Genomic DNA, 20,219 nt, shown 5'->3' with positions numbered 1-20,219 from the left:
GGTGAGGTGCTGCGGAGGGACCCCGAGGAGGTATCTGGCAATGTCTGGAGACCTTCCAGGTTGTCACAGCTGGGGAGGGCGTGCTACTGATACCTCATGACTGCAGGCCAGCTGAGCAGTGTGCAGTGTGCAGGAATCTCCCCCCACAACCCAGACAAAGACCCATCGGGCCGGCCCTGTCGGGAGGGCCCAGGTTGGGAAACTCTGCTGTTGATGGTCTGGGAAGCTTCAAAGAAGGGAAGGGGGCATGTGGGCTAATTTGGATTGAAGTGATAAGGAGCTGTCCCTGCCAGGATTTGACAGAGGGGCATTTTGGAAAGAGGAACGAGCCAGACCAAAGTCCCCCAGGCTAGTGTAGGCAGAGGGAGGGCCCTCGTGGGTGAATTCAGCACCGTGGGTAAGTAACAGAAGGTTTTGTGGCCATCATAGGAGTTATTCAAGTTACCCAATGGGCTTTTGAGTTACCATGCGAATTTGGACTTTGTTCATTGTTTTGAATTTTTCTTGTTTGATTTTGTTTTCCTTAGAATTATGGCCTTGAAACCGACAATATGAAGAACTTGGTTCTGAAATTGCGAGCATCTTCCCACAACTTACAGAATTACATAAGTAGCCGGAGGAAAAGTCCCGGTTATGACGGGAACACGTCCCGCAAGCCCCCCAATGAGTTCTTGACTTCTGTGGTGGAGCTCATAGGCGCTGCCAAGGCCTTGCTGTCGTGGCTGGACCGGTGAGTTACGTGCGGGTGTGCTTTACTGTCCCGTGAAAGGAGGGCCCGAGACGCACAGGGGGCCTGTACTCCGTCTTAGGGAAATGAACCATTATCCCTTTCTTGGAATAATGGGAGCTTGGAGCTGGGTTCTGGATCAGTGGTAGTTTTTTAGGTCCACTTTGGAAATTCCTAGAAAGTGACTAGCAGGAACAAATTAACCTCAGCTTAGAGAAGAGTGAAGCTGTCCTCAAGTTGTGTTTTGCTGAGGTTACACCTTAGTGATTATTTGCTTGTGTGAAGGCTGTTAGTTGACTTCTGAATGGATTTCTCTTGGCTCATTGTTAATGTGTATGTGTGTGTTTTCTGAATCTAGCACTTCTGTGTTGTCTATTCAGATTCCTGTTTTGTGTGTTGCGTGAGAGGAAAGGGTTACATAACAAATAATTTAAGGTAGTTTGTTGAGATCCGAGCTCGTCGGCATATTTGGCATAGTGTGGGGTTCCAGTGGGTTCCCCTCCTGCACCCCCACACTTTTTGAAAGAGGATTTTTGTTGCTTTCCAGGGCCCCATTCACAGGGATCACTGATTTCTTGGTCACGAAGAACAAAATCATTCAGCTTTGCTTGGACCTGACCACTGCAGTCCAGAAGGTCAGTATGTCACTGTCACCTTGTGACCCTTTCTCCCTCCCTGTTCCCTTTTCTCTCATCTTTAAAGCATTTACATGAAGTACTGTTCTTTCTCTCTTCGTCTTTTCCTCCATTAGAATTGGGGAGAGATAAAAGCCGTTAGAGACACTGTATAGATGGTGTCCGAAAAACAACCAGTGGCCTTTACCTCAAAGATACCTTCTCTTACCTTAAAATAGTTGAGCTAATTGTCCTTTACTTTCACTGAAATGTGAGAGAACTTAATTTTTTTTAAATAGAAATTCTAGAGTAACTAATTTTCACTATAATCTTTGTTTTTAGTTTTCTTTTCCTTTTGACCTCTTGTGATTGGGCCAGTCAGGATGAGCTAGGCGGTGATGCAGTAACAAATAGCCCCCAACCTCAGCAGTTTACTTCTTGATTATCTACGTCCGAATGGGTCAGCTTGGGCATCTGCCCCAGTTCTCCTTGCTTCCTGACGTAGGCTGGCAGAACACCCAGTATCTCCTGTACCTCATCCTCTGGTAGAGAGACAAAGAACCATGGAGGATTTCCTACCAACAAATGTTCTGGTTTGGAAATGACATGGGTCAGTTTCCCTTACAGCTCTGTGGCCAGACCTAGGACCAGGCAGATTTATTTCAGTCAATCAGTAACTGACTAGTTTTTGTGGCAGAACTTAAAAAGATTATTATTATTAGACCACCGGCTCTTAAGGTCACTTTTAATCATTTCCCTGGCACCTAGCAGACACTGTAAACTATTTTTGTATTGAGTTGAGGCTATAAAATGTAAGGAAGAGGTTGTTCTTTTTCCAGCTTCCACTTGTTTCTAAAATTCTGGGTCCACATTTGTTCCCACTGCTGATTTGGCAACATGTAAAGAACGTGCTTTCCTCAACCCTGCCCGAGCCGTGTAACAGATGCAGTTCTGAAAAGCCCGTGCTTTCTGTTTGTTCCTAGAATCTGAGGAGAGAACTTTGGCTTTGTTCGGGGCAGCTGTTTGAGGTTCGTTTGGTCTTCAGCAGCCATTGACTTTCAGGCACATGTGACTTTATCACATGCTTTCGAGGCCATGTTCTTAGAAAGGATCTTGGAACGAAAGCAGCTCTGAGTTTCTGCTCCTTTTTATAATGTGGAAAGTAATTCTGACAAAAACAGCCTGATACCACTTGTGATAAATAAATCACACAGACTCCGAGTCCTGGCATTTGTGGTGGAAGACGTTTCTCTGACACCTGAAGCTTTCTATTTCTTCTCTGCTTCCCTCTTCCCTCTATATTCTGTCTCCTGTTTTGATGTTTTATAGAATTTTCTGGTGATCAAGTAAAATGACAGTGTAAGAGTTGAGAGTTAAACCTTGTAATTAGCAAATGGGGAAGTTTTGCTCATGAATTTATCAATTGATGGTTGTTGGCACCAATTCAATGCCAACAGGAATCCCCAGTTTGGGGTACAGGGAGGAGAGAGACTTTATTCAGGGCAGAACAGCTCAGTTGTGATACAGCGGGGCTGTCAGGCCACCCTAGGGCCAGGGCGTGGTCTGGCGAGACAGCCCTGCTCCTGTCCTTGCAGGTCCACTCCACTCTGCTCCGGAAACATCTTCGGTGTTCCAGTTCAGCCAGGGAGAGGCAGTCTTCAGAGATAGGTGGAAAGGGCAAGGGCACTCTCCTGAGCCAAAGGGGAGCTGGTTTGTATAGACCTAAGTCCCTGCCCCTGAGCCCTGGTGAGTCTGTGCTCAGGCAAATGAGGGCTATGCATCCTCACAATTTGATTGGTTCAAAAGGCACCGACAGAATAGTGCCGCTCTGGTAGGTCAGGGCTGCCCAGCTCCAGTTGGATAGAGGAAGCCTTTGTGCTGTTGGTGGGAAGAGGATTCCAGGGACTCCTTTAAAGGGCTGGCTCAGATGACAGAAACACAGTGCAGGCAGGCAGTGTATCGCAGAGGCATGTGGTCCAGTGCAGGCTTCTCTCTGAAGTGCAGTTTGCATAAGAGACCCTGTGTAGAAATGGCTGCTAGGCTTTGATCTTTTAAAATTTCAGCCCAGTTAGCCACGGAAGCCCTTTTTAGTAGGTATCTTCTTTCTCAGGGTTCACAGGTGCCTCTGTGGTTTATTTAAAGGGCCCTAGACCATATGACTGATTCAGGCTGCCCTTGCTGTAGTGTAGGGAGAGGAGAAAGTGCTGAAGCTGAAGACTGAGGAGGTGGTGTTTGTTTTCAGAAGATGAATCTGCTTTGCCTAATCAGGTTGATATTGGCTTTGTGTAGATATTTGGACTAATCTTCCATAAATATTTATTTAACACCTTCTGTGTGTCTACTACCCTTCTAGGCAGTGGGGATATCAGTGAACAAACAGATAAAAAAGTCCTTGACCTCATGGAACTTACAGTCTCTGGGGAAAAGAGAAAAGGAAAGATGAGTAAGCAACATATATGTCGAGTTAGATGAAGTCGGAGAAGGTCTATGGAGGGAAGGTGCAGGAAGTATTGAGAGTGGAATCCAGTTTGAGATATGTGACTAGAGGAACCCTTTCTGCCAAGGTGGCACCTGGGTAATCCAACCAGAGTGACTGACTGTGCTTGTCTGGACGGAATGGGCTTACTGCGTGGTCTCAGGTGGTGTTTTCCTTGCAGCCATAGAGCGGATTGCTGTGGACGATGATGAAAAGACCTCCCCCTGGAGGCTGAGGTCGGGACCTGCTCATGTCAGAAGGGCACTCATGGAGCCCCCTCCTCACACTTGCCCCTGCTCACTGGGGCCTCACCAGGCCTGACACGTGATTAGTGGTGATTTTTAAACGTATGTTTAAATGAATGAGAGAGCACTTTTGACAAATAAGATGATGAGAGTTTGTCTCTTAGGGGAACTTTAACCCAAATTTAAGGAATATGAAAGGTATCGTTTTTATTTGTTTGTGGTTTATTTTTTCATTTTGTTTTCCCTTTGGTGTTTGTTGAGCATATAATTCAAGGACAGATAGGTTCAAATCCTGTCTCTACCTTAATTAGCCCTGGGACCTCGGATAAGGCACTGAAAATGTATGAGCCTCAATTTTTCATCTGTAAAATGAAAATGCCAACATGTACCTCACTAGATGATTGAGTAGAATTTCTACAAGGTATTTTCGAGAAAGAGAAAAGGGGAAAAGTATAATAAGAGGACAGATGGTGACCAAAAATTTTTTCTAGTGTATATATGTATGTATATGGAATATTTACATACATCCAAAACACTATGTACAATGAAATATATTAGCGTAGCAGGCAGTTTGGAAGAAAAACTGAGTTTATCTTAGTTGGGAAAGAATTGAAGAGGAAACATGGGAGCCAAGCCCCCCAAAAAGGAAAAGAAAAATATTTTTTTTACAGAAAGCATATTGATCACAATTGTGTATTCATGTAAAATTAAAATTAGAGAAATAATAAATAAACTGCCAAAAATAATACCTAAAGGTCATGAGGAAAATTAAATTATATATAACATGTGCAAAGTAGCACGCCCACTTAAGAAATAGCCTATCATAGGAATTATAAACATCTTGCCTTGTACTGAGTTTCTGGAACCAAATTTGATGTTTTAAGGAGAGGAAGTTAACAAATATGTTTCTATTATATTCTGATATGTTTTGGTTTGTTTAAATATCAGTAATTTTTAAGGATTAAGCCTGGCAATATATAGGGAGCCCAGCACAAATAATGCCCCTTTTTTATGACAAAATCTTTTATTACAAAATCATAAGCCTGTCATTCTGTCACATAACAGTCACACTCAAACACACCGTATGACATTTTAGGTGACATGTTTACATGAAAACTATAAAACTATAAATTATTACACCCACATTATTGTCCTACCAACCACACTCAAGCGGGTGTTGCGTCTGCCAGACCCTGTGTAAATATATGTGGGAATATTATTTTATAAACTTAGATTGGAAAACCATCATTAGCTGTCGATGACCCTGCATGTTCTGCAGTAGTTGGAGAACCCAGGAGCTTTGGCAAGCGGCATCATTTGGTGATGTACACTTGTGTTAGAAGTGACCGTTTGTATTAAGTAATCAGTTGAATGTCTGTTTCAGTGTCTGGGGGATGGCAGCTGCCAGACTGAGCTGGTCCCACCCTCTCTTTCTTTGAACATCTTGGCAGAAGGTCTATTGACTTTTGGGAAGAAACCCCCTTTTTCCATTCATTCCTTTTACCTGGGGACTTGAAGCAAGAAAAGTTGCATCTTTTATTTCCAGTGACAAGGAACTTGTTCTCCTGGAGTCTTTGTTCTTTGTGTCCCTGTCGGTGAAGACAGGCATTTCCTTGTCCCTTTGTCCTTTCTCTCTTCCACATGTGGCTCTTTCCCCTGCTTCTTTCTTGCGCCTTCCCCTCATGATAACGTGTAAGTCTCCCGATTTGAAGGAAGGTTCTAAGATTCTGTGGCTACATTTGTAAGGACACTGCACACTGCTTTCCAGTGTGCATCAGCTCCAGCCCCACACCCAGTCTTCCAGACAGATCTTCTGTCCAGTTTTCAGGCTGTGATTTCAGGGGAAGGAAGCTGAGGTGGGAGGGGATTGCAATCAATACTGTCCATTAATCCTTCCAAAACTGCAGTGACATGAACTATGGAATCACAGTGGCGGGAGGCGAAATGAAGTGGTGGGTGCTGACTTCTGGTGTGGAAAGAAATGAGCAATGTAAAGCCCAAGAGAACAGAGTGGAGGCAAAGGTAGCCATGAGAGCAGGTGAGGAGAAAGGCGGGAGGCCCTTTCCTGAGAGCTAGTTGTGAATCAGTCATGCGCTGTGTGCTTGAGCCGTGACATGAGTTCTCTGAGGTAGGAAAATTCTCAACAGCTCTCCGAGGTAGGTCCTGTCATCCCTGATTTACAGAGAGGGGAACAGGCGTGGAGAGGTTGAACAGACTGCCAGAGGCTCCTCAGGTAGGCAGAATAGGGACGAACGTGGAGGGAAGGGGCACCTGTTGGTTGCCCAGGCTGGGTCTCTGCCAAGAAGGCTTCCCTGAGTCTGCCGATCCAGGTGACCGAGGGATGTGACAAAGTTTAGCTGCCTTGTCTGACTCCTGAGGACGTGACTTGGTTCCAATACTCCTTTTTTCTGCTGCATGGCCTTCAAGCCAAACTACGTGAAGTCACGCCCGCAGCTGCTTCCTCCCAGTAGGAATGAGTGTGGGAACCCACATGCATGATGGTGGAAGTTGAAAAGGGAGCTCTTTCACATGGCAACTCGAGCCATTCAGAGGGGCAGAAGAGTTTCTTTTCCCCAGTGACCCTCTCACCACAGAGGGAAAGCTTCTTGGATCCATCAAAGAATCGAGTATCAGGAACCGTGAGGTCACACCTCGGGCCCTGGGGTAGGGAGAGCGGCTCTCGCCTGCAGGCAGTTAGGTCAGGATACTGTCAGTGCTCGTATCACTTTGGGGTTTGTGCAGAAAAACCAGAAATGCAAATTATTAGTTCCATTTCCAGCATAAGACCACATGAGTAGTCTCTTTTCCTGAAGTTGACATTTATTTAATAATTCTGTCCCTCAGGCAGTGCTAACAGGGGTGGAGCCATCATAGTAGTTGCTAGTCTCTCGCCCTTCACAAATTGGAGGTGGAAAAGCACAGTTTTGAAGTCTAATTACTTGTGTTTTACAGAGGTTTTCCCGTAATTTGAATTTATATCAGACTCAGGCATGTAAAAATGCATTTCTAAATTTCTTTTTCTGAGCCTTTTCTTACTCCACTGCCCTTTTCCTGAGAGCTGGTATAAATTTTGGGAACAGTGAGAAATTATTACTGTTTCCCACGTTTTTGCTGAGTAGAGAAAATTTTTAAAAACTTTAAGAAGACAGGGAAAACCTGATTATAAAATCACATAGGGTAGAAACTGGTGGCTCTTTCTATCCCCACTCGTGCATGCCCTAAAGTGACTTTTTGATGGAAGGGAAATGGACAATTCCAGCAGAGTTGATTAATAGCCTTCGTGTACATAAAATAATGAGCACTTCCATAGTATGTCCCATTTGGGATTATACTTAATGGTGCCAAATAAACTCTGAAGAATGTAGCTGGTCTCCCTTTTCTTCTGTGTGCTCTCTGTCTCCTTGATTAGAATTTGCTGCTGCAGACAAGTTCTAGAAACTGAGTCACACACTGGCTGTTTCACTTTGGCTGCTTCTGGATAGGACAGTGGTGATTGCTGTAATCAGCTCACTGGGTTCATACAGTTTCAAGTCTTTTGTTCTTGAGCTGAGTAAATAATGCTTTGCATTCCAGCCCTTTATTTAAGGTCATTAATAGCATGCCTCAAGACCGTTTTTTTGGCACTGTGTTAAATGAAGGTTTTGTGGAACCTTTTTCATCTTTTAAGGACACAAATATCTGATTTAATCTCAGTGGTGCTTAAAATAAACTTTTGTGGTTGAGCCCTTATTTGAAAGCTATTCTTACAGGCAGGCCCAGGGCTAAAGACGCCTGGCTGGTTGGCCCCAGTGGCAGCCCAAGGCCACGCTTGGGAGCCATCGTCAGGTTTGGGGACTATGACTTACAGCTTCCTGCTCTCCACACAGTCTGGAGAGTAGGTGGACTTCAGCTCAGTGACTGCTGTAGGTTTTCAGGTTAATCATCAGTCAGACAGGTTCCTGGGATGGCAAGCTCCTTGGGTCAGGATTGAGCAGAACCTTAGGAGGAGTCAAATGGCCATTCCATCCCCCTCGGCCCCTTCTCTCCGTCCCGGTCTCTCCTGCGTTTGTCTGTCCAGGACGGCTCAGGCTGCAGGGCGGGGGGGGGGGGGGGGGCATATCAGGGACCGCTGGCTCTAGGAAATACCTAGAATGCTTCAGCCAACAGTTTTTGAAAGCTTTTAGTTCTTATATTTAGTTTTTCTTTTTCTTTTTCCCTTCTTTAGGATTGTCTTGTAGCAGAAATGGAGGATAAAGTTCTAACCATAGTAAGTATATGTTCTCAAAGTTATTATAAAATTCCTTTTACCAAAACAGTGAGAAGTACTTTAATTAGAGTAAATGCACTGTGGTCAGTTAATTCAGGATATACTTTGGATTATTGCCTTTGAATATGGGTCTATTAAGTTAGATGGGAAAGAAAGAATAAAAGTTATTTAACAACAAGACCAACGACTGTGAAAATTCCTGTGCTGAACTTGGTCTCTCTTTTGCTTTGGTTTTTTTCCCATGAACATTTCATCAGTGTGCAGTTAGACTTAAATTGACAGCTAGCCTGTTAATTGGGGTTTTGCTGATCTGCAGATTTTGCCTTAAGACCGTTTTGACTAAAACAAATCCTTGGCAAACACTTGGTGATGGAGGGGGATCTACTGTGACTGTTGAACAGCATTTTGTAACTATTCATCATCACTTCCTCCTTTTGACACAAGCCAGCCTGTGCTCTTTTGATAAGGCCTTCCTCCCTACTGATGTTGAGGAATTTAGCAATGAAACCGCTATAAATATATTTTCCATAAATAGGGAGGCTAAACCAATTGGAGGAGTTTGAAATGTGTCACGTGTTGGATTCTCCCCCTTGGAAAAAATTTTACTCTTTGGAATTTCCTGATTTTTTGTTGTTGTTTAATTTTGAAACTTTAGATGGATCTGATTGCAGGAAGTAACCACATGTAACCGCTGTGATTTCTACGCGGAGACCATTTCATAGGGACCCTCACCTTGTCTTTAACATTTTACTTGGTCAGGGTTTGGCATTCAAAGACTGTGAGCATCGTCATCATCCGAAAGATTGTGGACCTGAATTCAAAACATAAAGCTGTAAAAATCCTAGAAAAAACCCCAGGAGATGTTCTAGGTGACCTTAGGTTTGGTGATGAGTTTTTAGATACGATACCAAAAGCATGAACCATCAAAGAAAAATTGCTAAGGAGATTTCATTACAATTTAAAACCTTGCTCTACAAAATGCAATGTTAAGAGAAGAAAAATAGAAGATCCAGACGAGGAAAAAATATTTTAAAAAACCCCACATAGAAGATAAAGGACTTGTATCCAAAATATACAAAGAACCGTGGAAATGCAATAATAAGAAAACAAACAGTGCAATTAAAAAGTGGGCGAAAGATCTGAATGGGTACCTTACCAAAAAAAGATGCACAGCTGGCAATTGAGCATTTGAAAAAATGTACAACATCATGTTTCATTAGGGAGTTGTAAGTTAAAACCACAAGATGCCTCTGTACTCGAAGTAGAATAAGCAAAGTGCAAAACACGGCGCCACCAAATGCTGGCGCGGATGCGGAGCAACAGGCGCTCTCGCTCCTCGCCCGGGGGACGCAAAGTCGCGCAGCGCCGGTGGGAGGCAGTGTGGCGGTTCCTGACAGACCCCACCGTGCTCTTACCCTGTGGTGTAGCAGCTGCAATCCTGGGCATTTACCCAAATGAATGAAAAACCTACGGCTACAAAATCTTGCATGGAATGTTACAGCAGCTTCGTTCATGATTACCCCAATTTGGAAGCAACCAAGATGTCCTTCGGTAGGCGAATGGATAAACAAACTGTGGTCCATCCAGACACTTTACAGCTGAATTATTATTCATCAATAAAAGGAAATACATTCCCCAGCCATGAAAAGATCTGGAAAAGCCTTAAATGCATATTACTAAGTGAAAGAAGCAAGTCCGAGAAGGCTACATATGGTGTAACAATAATTATTTGACATTCTGGAAATGGCAAAAATCAAAGAAGCTAAACAATCAGCAATTGCCAGGGACTCGTGGTGGAGCAGGGGCGCGAGATGACAAAGTGGAGCACAGGCGATTTCTAGGGCAGTGACATTAGGTATGATACTGTAATGGTGGCTACGTGCCATTATGCACTCGTCAAAACCCATAGAACTGTACAAAAGAGAACCCTAATGTCAACTGTGGGCCTGGGTTAGTAATAATCTCTCAGTATTGGTTAATAACCTGTAACAAATGGAATGCGCTAACGCAAGGTATTAATAATATCTTGTTGTTATTAACTGTGTTATTATATAACTATTGGACGCTGGATGGGGAAGAAAGTATGTGGGAACTCTGCACTTTCAGTTCTCTTTTTTAACCTGTCAATAATTTTGTCAATATTTGGTGTGCAGAGAATATGATCACTAACAAACTGCAGATGGTTGGGAATGGGTTCTCCTGGGCTGCCAAAGGGGGTTCCTGCCCTGCCTGTGCCCTTCAGTGGTTGGGTAGGAGATAATATAAAAGCTGCCTTTTTTAGGCAAAGCGGAAAGAGCGGCATCATTCCTGCAAGTAGCAAATCCAGAGTCCAATTTCACTGAGCAGTATTATCAAAATGATTGCCGACCAGAGCTAAAGATTATAGGTGAAGTGCACTTCTTTCTAATAAACCACCTGAACTTACAAGCGAACTAGAGACTGACTCCCAGCTAGAGAGCAGGCTGACAGCTATGGGGGGCAGGGAGGGGAGGTGGGAAGGGATGGTGCAAAAAAGAAAAAGGAGTCATGGGCATGAACAACATGGTGGTGATTACGGGGGCCAGGTGGGAATAAGGGGGATAAATGGTAATGGAAAAATACAATTAAAAATTAAAAAAAAATCCAGCCTGAGATAACCTTGGGTAATGATTGAGCCTCTCCCAACGTTCTGCCTCTCCACCTCTAGGTCAAGGTTCTAAATGGCATCTGTGACAGAACGATCCGGTCCACCGCAGACCCTGTTATGAGCCAGTGCGCATGCCTGGAGGAAGTGCACCTGCCAAACGTGAAGCCTGGGGAAGGCCTGGTGAGAATTCCAGCAACACTCATTTTATTTTCAAACAATAACACATTGTCGTTTATTAACTTCCCTCCCACAATTCCGTATTGCTGTCACTATAATTCCCAATGGAATTAGACTGTCTTCCATCATGTAGTTAGGAATTTGCCATCTTGAACTGTCGATATGTTTTTTCCTAATAGTTTGTTTGTTTGTTTGTTTGTTTGTTTGTTTGTTTATGGGAAAGGAGGGAGAAAGACAGGGAGAGAAACATCAGTGTGTGGTTGCCTCTCTCACGCCCCCACCTGGGGACCTGGACCGCAACCCAGGCATGGGAACTGACCAGCAGCCTTTTGCTTTGCGGGATGACACCCAACCCACTGAGCCACACCGGTCAGGGCTTGAACTGTTGATATGTTTTATGTCTTCAAAGTGTAAAAATAAATACACTATTAAAACTGTTCACTCATATCTTGGAGGAATTGTGTTGACAGTTCTATTTCTAGGACTTAGCAATGCAGGGAAGTAGAAAACATTTACAGAGAGGAAAGATGGTCTTCGGGTACAAAACAACATGTGCTCCGAAAATCTCCGCTAGCACTTAGGGTGGGTGCGAGAGGAGACTGCTTGGAAGGAACAATTCAGAAGTGTTTCATTGGTAATGTACTGAAGCTCCGTAATAACAGGCCCTGAGAATACATACAGGGTAGTTGCCTCATTACCTAGATCAGCACCCAGACACCTGATGAGATTAATTTGCTACAATTTAAGTGATGGGAACTGAGGCCCATGGATGAACTTAGAAGCTTCGAGTCAAGCTTAATCCCAGCCCTCAAGTGGCTTAACCTCTTTATGGGTGGGTTTCCGTATCTGTCAAAGGTGAATAATAATAACTGCCCCTGCAGGGCATTGAAAGTACTGAGTTAGATGAAGGATGCTGAGCACCAGGTGCTGAACATGCAGTCCATGTGCAGTGATTGGTGGCTACAGCTACTACAGCTGCCATTGATGATGGGGAGGAGGAGGGGGAAGAGGAGGAGAAGGAGGGGGAGGAGTGCCTAGGAGCTGTCAGGAGATATCAAGGCAGTCTCTACTCTCAGAAAACCGAAGGTCAACAAGCCCTCATTTTTAGCAAGTAGAAATATGTATACAGAGACTGCTGGGCTTCAAAGTAAATGACGGATTGTAAGACTGGACAGGGAAGGCTTCCTGGAGCTGAGTTGAGTTATGCATTGAAGCAGAGAAAGGGCCCGAGTGGACAGAAGTGGAGTTGCCATTTCAGATGGTAAAGTCACACAAGCACGTGCTCTGGGCAGGGGCTTGCCATGGACAGGGATCAAAGCTGACCGCTCTGAGAATGAAAATATGTAACTGGAAAGGAGAGGGATGGGGCGAACCCTCAAGGTGTCATCTTTGAGGAGATTCTCATTAGGGAGCGGTGTAAGTGGCTGAGCGGGGTAAGTTCAGGGTCAAAGGGATTTCTGATATTGACACAAGGGTGAGCAATTACTCTGCGCCCAGTCAAACTGCAGAAATGTGTTCTCGATGACATGGCTAACTCACAGGGAAAAGTGTATTATTTGTCTGATGCTTCCCTTAAAGCAGAAGGGGGCTTGCTTCTAGTTTACTTCTTATGTTGCGTTAATTTTAAAATCACTCATACATCCTGGTCTGGATTGTTTGTGGCTTGAGTAAGTCAACCTACAGTGACGGCTGATACCAAATTTAACTGAATACATTGTGTCACTGAACAAAGAGATGGTCAGGAGAGAACAGCCCTTGTTTGAAAGGCCTCATTCACCCTGCAGGGCTGGGAAGATTCTCTCTCAGTCCCGAGTGACCGCACAATTCGGTGTGCCTGGGACACACATGAGGCTCAAAGAGATCTCGTGTCTGATTTCTCCCACTAGTATTTCGGTGTGTTCAGTTCCCCTTCCCTGCCCCGAGGATCTTGTTTCACAGTGTTTCTGGAGGCTTCAGAATGAGCATTGTTCTGCAGGGACGGCCTTTAATGTTTTATAAGTTCAAGTCACACTTGCGGCTGTATTTGTAAACATTGGAGTAATGAGTTAATATTATCTGTGACTCGCCCTAGGGCATGTACATCAAATCCACCTATGATGGACTGCACGTGATTACTGGAACCACAGAGAACGTAAGTGCCTGTCCGTGAAGTGTAAAAGCGATCAGATGTTTAAACAAATTGGACACAGGGTCCCCATACTTTTCATTTGAAAGTGTGCATGCTGTTTTAGTGTCTGTAGTGAGAGCATGGGCGCCTGTTTCGTTTATCCTGTTGCTAGTGTGCTGCTTATCACCAGCTGTTGTCAATTTATTATTTAAATCGCCCTTTATTGCTCTTGTTCATGCACCTTGCCCAGTTTTTACCCCCACCCTTGTGTTCATTATTTCTTTTGTACCCTGAAAGTATTCATGCATAAATACAACAGCAAATGATCTGTTTGCTGTTGAGAGTCACTCTTACAAGAACTGGAATTGGTAAGCATATGTGTAAAATGCAGTGTTTTTTGGTTTGATGGAATCTATGTGTCACCAAAGCAACTATTTTGGGATTTTTGTATGACAAGGATTCTTTTTATAGACTTGTATTTCACAACATTTGGTATGATGTCAAAATTTACGGTTTTTTGGTCCCCTAAGCTTTTGAATAGAAACAGCAAGGCTGTTTCTGCTATGAGAGACTTTGTACACTATTATCCTTCGTTTGGAAATTCTCCCACATGCATGGCATTTCTTTAGCCCTTGAAACATTTTGAATTTGTGAAAAGTAGAGCTCAGTGAATGCTTTCTTTTTGCAACCTACAATATGGCAAGTTTTAAATGACACTGATATGAAGCTTAAAGTGTCTGACTAGCTTCCAGGGTCTGTGTAAAAAAAGCATGTGTCTGTGGAATTAATTTACTGTTTAATCAACTAAGACAAGAGGAAATGATGTCTTAAAATAGAAGAAATTGAGGACCTACTTTTCTAATCTGTCTGGCAGAAATGTGTGTTGAATTTAGGTCATTCGATAAGATGGCATGACCTCTGATGAGGGTTTGTGACACACACTTGGGTTTTGTAGTAAGAAAATAATGGCATTGCTTAAGGCAGTCAGTGAATTATAAATACATTGTGTGGTTCTGGCAGATGAGTGAGGAAATTTCTTTAAGCGTTCTTTGTTGAGCTGCATGGAGAACACACAGGGAACCACTAGGAGTTTTTATACCATCTCACCTAATAGGCAGTAACAGCACAGGAAGTTCTTCTTTTAGACTGAGGGTGGTGAAAAAGAAAACAATGAATAATGTATCACACAGTTCACCCCTTATCCTTATCCGAGACTTCATATATTTCAGCTGAACCACGACAAGAATATACTTGTGGACCACTCAGGGCATTGTTTTAGAGTTGGGTGGATTCAGAAGGGTGGTGACTGTGAGTTTAGCTTTTAGAGTTGGTTTTGCACCTAGCAATTAGGTGATCTCATTAACAACCAGACCTGTGTGGCTCCAAATTCTCTCTGAGATTGAAGCAATTTCAATCTTAGATAAATGGAGAAATGTGTGGAACACTGTGATGTTCCTACTGGAAGGCACACAGATATTTCATCTTCAAAGGGAGCCCCTTCCTTTTGTTTTAAGGATGAGAGATGAGTGAGAGACTAAATGAGCTGCTTTTCAATCAAGTGACATATCAAATATAATGATACATTTTTCCAAAATTCCTACCTAGTCATAAGACTAGGTGGGTGATTCAGGGTTTGCCTGGATGTAGTTGACCCTAGTGAAGGACTGTACGTAAGTCATCCCAGAAAGGGGCAGTGTCCCTCCAGTTAAAGATTAAGAAATGAGCATTTGTCTCACTCTGGTGATCCATTTGAGAATGCCACCCCGGCTTTCAGACATTCAGCCGTGTTCACTGAGCGCCCGGAATGTGCTGAACACTTGCTAAGTCCTGTAGATGAGGGTGGGAAGTTAGGTCAGAATCCAGGTTTCATGGGCTTAATTTGGACATCTTATACTTCATGCTGGTTGAAAACGCCCACTACAGGACAGCTTTCCAGCTTAAGGTTGCTATGACTTCAGAGTCAGAACATCTTAATGGAAACCCAGTGGGGTGGGTGGTAGTGAATGGAAATTACCCATTGCATTGCCAAGCCGATGGTCTCTGTGTTCCTCTATCTTGGACTCCAAGCTGAAGCAATGCCAGGGGCCATCTCAGTCCTCTAGGACTTTTTTCGTTCTGTTTTTGAGGTTATCCAGGAAGCCACAATCATTCTAAGGTCAGACCGGACGGTATCTAGTGATTCTTTATCTAGCTTTTGTTTGTTTGATGTTCAACACCTTGACAGGAGTCTTGACAGGACCCCTCCATGCCCTGTCCCACCCCCCCAACCCCATGAGATGAGGTGGGAATGAGATTAGTGTCTGAAGAATGGAAACATTCTTCTTCAGGTCATCACCCTTCTGCTGCAAACCAGAACAAGCATCGTTTTGCAGCAGCCCTGCTCGTGGTGAAGATAGGCAAGAGCTCTTGGCCTAGGGAGAACTGCAGTATCAGGCTCTCTCTTTACCGGTGTTCTGCCAAGCACAGCTCTTAATCACTCGGTAGGACATTTGAGAAATGAATGTGTGAGGATCCTTAGGAAGGGAAGTCAATTCAGGACATAGAGGCTTGTATTTTAAGATTGCTCATCTGTAAACAGGGGCTTCCTGGCATGGGGGCCATCTTTTATAAGGCAAAACTTACCTTAAACAAGTCCTTGGCTCAGGAAGATGAGCTGGGAAAGTTGGTCTCTTACTCTGGGTTAAGCACCTGACACACAGGGACAAACAGGAGCATTGGTGTGTTCATTTATTTTTACATGCCTTAAGAGAGATTCCAGTTAGGCCATCTCCCTCTCATCCCCATGACACCGGTCTCGCAGGTGAGGCGCTGCTGGTTGTTATAGCAGCGGGGTTATTCTTAAAAAATGGCAGCCGCACCTGTGCTTTGTGTTGGACCTAGAGAGTTGAAAGGGAGTGTTTCCACAGTGTGGTGCTGCTTTTTGCTCATGCCTTGTGGAGTCTATCACAACAGTTGAGTGAGAAAATCCAGCAAGTGTGTCTTCAGTTTAGTTGCCACCACCCCAACCCTGTTCAAAGGTGCTATTTTTTTTTAAGGATAGTTGTAAATTGTTTGAGATTCAGGCAGTTACATCAGTTACCAAATAAAATGTTCTGGCCTAGACAACATTTGATTATCATGTGAAATCAAAGGTTTATATTTTCTTCCTCTTTTGTTCATATAAGATATCTTAATCATAAACAATTTTAGTTTGTTTAAAGGAACAAGAATACTATGGCCAAAATATTTGACAAGTAGACTACATCAATATGTCTATATATACATACATATGTGAGTATATATTTGCAAATTGTAGTAAAGTATTCTTTTGGAAAGCAAAGTCTGGAAGTTTGTTTAGATACTGGAAGCATGTTTATTTTGAATTAAACCTGCAAATGAGAAAAAATTTAAATGTATTTTCTTTAAAAGCATTTCTCTTTTCACCATCTTTCTACTTTAATACCATTGTAATAACATCTAAAACAGAGATGAGTGAAAATAAGATTGAGCTTTAATAACTACTTAGAAGGAGGTGGAATGACAGAGATAAACAGTGGTCAGCTTTTACAGGATTCGTTTTATAAGGGTAGGTATTTTTTAGGTGAGCCAATGGCTTTTACCAGCTCATCATGTCCACAGTGTGACCCACTGTCCGTGCCAGGTGACATGAAGCCAGCTGTCGTAACTGACAGACTATCTGTTACCACACGTCACTGATAAAACAGACACCGCAGGTTTCAGTAAGCCAGGCTCTGCACCTGAGGCAGTCTCAGCAAGCTCACATGCAATGTGTGATCTGTCTTGAGAAAATTACATTTCCATAGCTCATTGTCTACAGAAGAAGGAAGGATGAAGAACCATGAACAGAAAGAAACGAAAAGCTTAGAAAATCAGACCGGTCTCTCTGTTTGTTTTTCGTAGTCTCCTGCAGACAGGTCTCAGAGGATTCATGCTGGGGATGAAGTCATCCAGGTCAACCGGCAAACCGTGGTGAGTTTTTCCTCGAGACTTAAGACTTAATATCCCCCTCTAGGACTTGAACCTAAATCCAGAGCCATTTTGCTTGAATTTTTAAAATTTGAAGTTTCCCATAATTTTAGGTAGTACTAAGGTGAACATATTCGTACCTATCTCTTGGCTCACAGCTGATTTCCTTGAGATCCATTCATAGGTGTGATATCTTTCCTTATTCATGAGCGGGTCCCCTCCTTTCATTTTCTTTCTTTGAAGGTGGGATGGCAGCTGAAAAATCTGGTGAGAAAATTGAGAGAGAATCCGACCGGAGTTGTGCTCCTGCTGAAGAAGCGCCCCACGGGGTCCTTCAACTTTACTCCCGCGCCTCTGAAAAACCTACGGTGGAAGCCGCCTGTGGTGCAGGTATCTGGGTCTGTTTCCATGGTCTGTTATAAGCCTCCGCCTGGTATCAGGGCTTGACCAGCGCTCAAGAAAAGCAAGAAAAAAATGGGAAGGAGATTGGCTTCCGAGTCTCGGCTTCGGAGAATTAAATGCAGAATTCTCCTGTAATGCTACTTACACAAAAATAGACATTCTAGAGCTGCACCGAACAGTACAGTGACCACTAGCCACATGGGACTATTTAAATAAAATGGAGAGCTCAGTTCCTCAGTCTCACTAGCCCCATTTCAGAGGTTTAGTAGCCACATAGGCTAGTGGCTGCCATGGCTGCAGGAAGTTCATTCTCAATCCTTCTCTCTCATTTCAAATGGGCAATATGTGTCCAGTTTGAACCCTAACCTTGGGAGAGACTGTGTGGGGTTGAGTCAGGGGTAGGGACCATGGGAATAATCCACATGGTGGCGAGAAGCATCACTCCATTTTTTAGACATTGTTTAGAATTGCCTGTCTTGGCCGATAATCAAAAACAGACGGACTTTTAGTGAGGTTTATTATTTAAATGCTCTACAAACAGTATACTCCTTTGTTGCTTACACCTTGGTAGACCGTGCCTGCTGACCAACCCCCTCATTATACCATTGGTATAATGGTATACCTTAGCATTTACTTCCTAAACCACGCATAAAAGCAACGGCATTTGAATGTCCTTTTATAAGGTTGGGATTGTAATTTATGTGTAACTGTGGTTTGTCACACATCTTCAGATGGAAGGAACAGTTGTAATCTCCAACCATCCATTTGGGTACTTCACGGTTGCACAGAACACTGGGAGGTGGATTAAATAGCAGGGCGTGGAGGGTGGAGCAAGGAGAGGCACCCAATTAAAATCCTGCCTTAAATAATAGCTGATTGTATCAATCCCACTCCAGCTGGTTCTGTGTGCATTGCTCAGCGAAAGGGGTAACATCTCTAAATTTGGGCGGGGGGATTCTCAGAATGTATTACTTAATATAGCAGAAGTCTTACTTCATCTCTAGCAGTTGATGGAGGGCCTGCGAGCTCCTTGGTGCACAGAACAAGTGTTAGGCTCTGAAGAAGGGGAGGTGGGGGTGGGCCAGGTAGGTGGAGGCACCCTGCCCGTGGAGGGGGGAGCACTCTGGAGCTTTGAATGCCAGGTGGGATTTGGCCAGCGGGACGCCATGTCCCAGAGGAGATGGTGGATGCTGTTCTGTAGACACGCGCCTACAAATGCCAGCAGGGAAGGGCGGTGTCTCAGGCAAGGTTTCCGAGAAGCAGAGTCTGTGATGGAGATTTTTGTCAAATTGATTTTTGAGGACGTAGCTTCAGGTAAAACGGGTAAGGGAGGAAGGGAGGCCGTAAGGAGCAGGAAGCCAGCAAGGGGGTGTGTCGGGTAAAGTCTGGCCTTGGCCTGTCGTACAGGTGTAACCACGGAACAACAGGCTCCCATAGCTGGACTCAAGGGGAGGGGCCGTCCGCTGGGAGTCGTTCTCCAGAGAAGGAGAGAGCCGGGAGCTTTCGGCAATCTGCTCATGAGCTGGGCTGGCTGGCTGGCAGAGGGCTGTGGCTGTACGGACACCGTGGCCCTACTGTGCAGGAATGTGTGGATGGGACATTCCCTCTGTGTCCCACCCCTGTCACCCCCAGCAGAGGGCAGGAGAGGCAGTGGGGCTGGGGGGCTGAGGTAGTACAGACTGCCAGGGTTAGGAGCGGGTACTACATCCCCGAGGTGGACAGGTTTTTTAAAAATTTTTATTTTTATTTAATTCTTGTTCAAGTACAGTTTTCTGTCTTATATTCCCAGCCCTGCTCCCCCCTCCCAGTGCTCCCCACCTCCCTCCCATTTCCGCCCCCCACCTTAGTTGTTGTCCATGTGTCCTTTATATTTGTTCATGTGAGTCCTTCCCCTTTTCCCCTGTGATTCTCTCCCCTCTCCCCTCTGGACCCTGTCAGCCTGTTCCGTATTTGAGTGGACAGTTGTTTTTTACGTGATGCATAAAATATATGCGTTAGGTTTCCAGGGGTGCCCTAACAGAGCACCCTAGAGTGGGTGGCTGAAACGGAGTTCCTCCCCTCACAACTCAGAAGACTAGAAATCCAAGCTCAAGGCCTTGTCAGGGTTGGTTTCTTTGGAGGCCTCTCTCCTCGGCTTGCAGACAGCCGCCTTCTCCCTGTGTCCTCACGTACTCGTTCTGCCTCGAGTCTGAATCTTATAGGGACACCAGTCATACTGGATCAGGTCCTAAGCTAATGAGCTCATTTTAACTTCATTATGTCTCCAAGGCCCTGTCTGCAAATACAGGTATGTTCCGTGGTCCTGGGAGTTAGGCCTTCAATGCAGGGATTTGGAGGGAGACATAGTTCAGCCCAAGACATAATCTAACAGAGGAAACACCAGATGGGAGCTGTCATATGTCTAGGTGGTCGGTGCTGTGGTTCTGAGAAAGGCTGGTGACAGGGATTCCGGTGAAAGACTAATATGCGAGGCACAAAGCTGTGTAGCATAGTGGTTAGGAGAGGGGCTCCACACGCGCTTCAACCCCTTGAGTTCAAATCCCAGCTCTGCTGCTTATGAGCTGTAGGGCTTAAGACACAGTACTTGTCTTTCTAAACCTCCCTCCTCACTCATTATTAGTGTGGACTGTTAG

General features: G+C 44.4%; 1 protein-coding gene across 1 annotated transcript in view; it reads left to right on the top strand.

Annotated features, from left to right (window-relative positions):
* Nucleotides 1–20,219, top strand: part of CNKSR3 (CNKSR family member 3) — a 76,339-nt gene that overhangs the window by 47,119 nt on the left and 9,001 nt on the right. The window contains exons 3-9 of the mRNA XM_037052591.1: nucleotides 528–730; nucleotides 1,275–1,362; nucleotides 8,267–8,308; nucleotides 10,995–11,114; nucleotides 13,183–13,242; nucleotides 17,119–17,187; nucleotides 17,428–17,574. Coding sequence (XP_036908486.1) covers nucleotides 528–730; nucleotides 1,275–1,362; nucleotides 8,267–8,308; nucleotides 10,995–11,114; nucleotides 13,183–13,242; nucleotides 17,119–17,187; nucleotides 17,428–17,574 — 729 coding nt within the window. The remainder of the gene's footprint in view (nucleotides 1–527; nucleotides 731–1,274; nucleotides 1,363–8,266; nucleotides 8,309–10,994; nucleotides 11,115–13,182; nucleotides 13,243–17,118; nucleotides 17,188–17,427; nucleotides 17,575–20,219) is intronic.

This window comes from Sturnira hondurensis, unplaced genomic scaffold, assembly GCF_014824575.4.
Source record: "Sturnira hondurensis isolate 20B ecotype Veracruz unplaced genomic scaffold, ASM1482457v3 Scaffold0000167, whole genome shotgun sequence".
Classification (NCBI taxonomy): domain Eukaryota; kingdom Metazoa; phylum Chordata; class Mammalia; order Chiroptera; family Phyllostomidae; genus Sturnira; species Sturnira hondurensis.
Note: the sequence above shows the minus strand (reverse complement) of the source record. Positions and strands in the feature narration are given on the sequence as shown.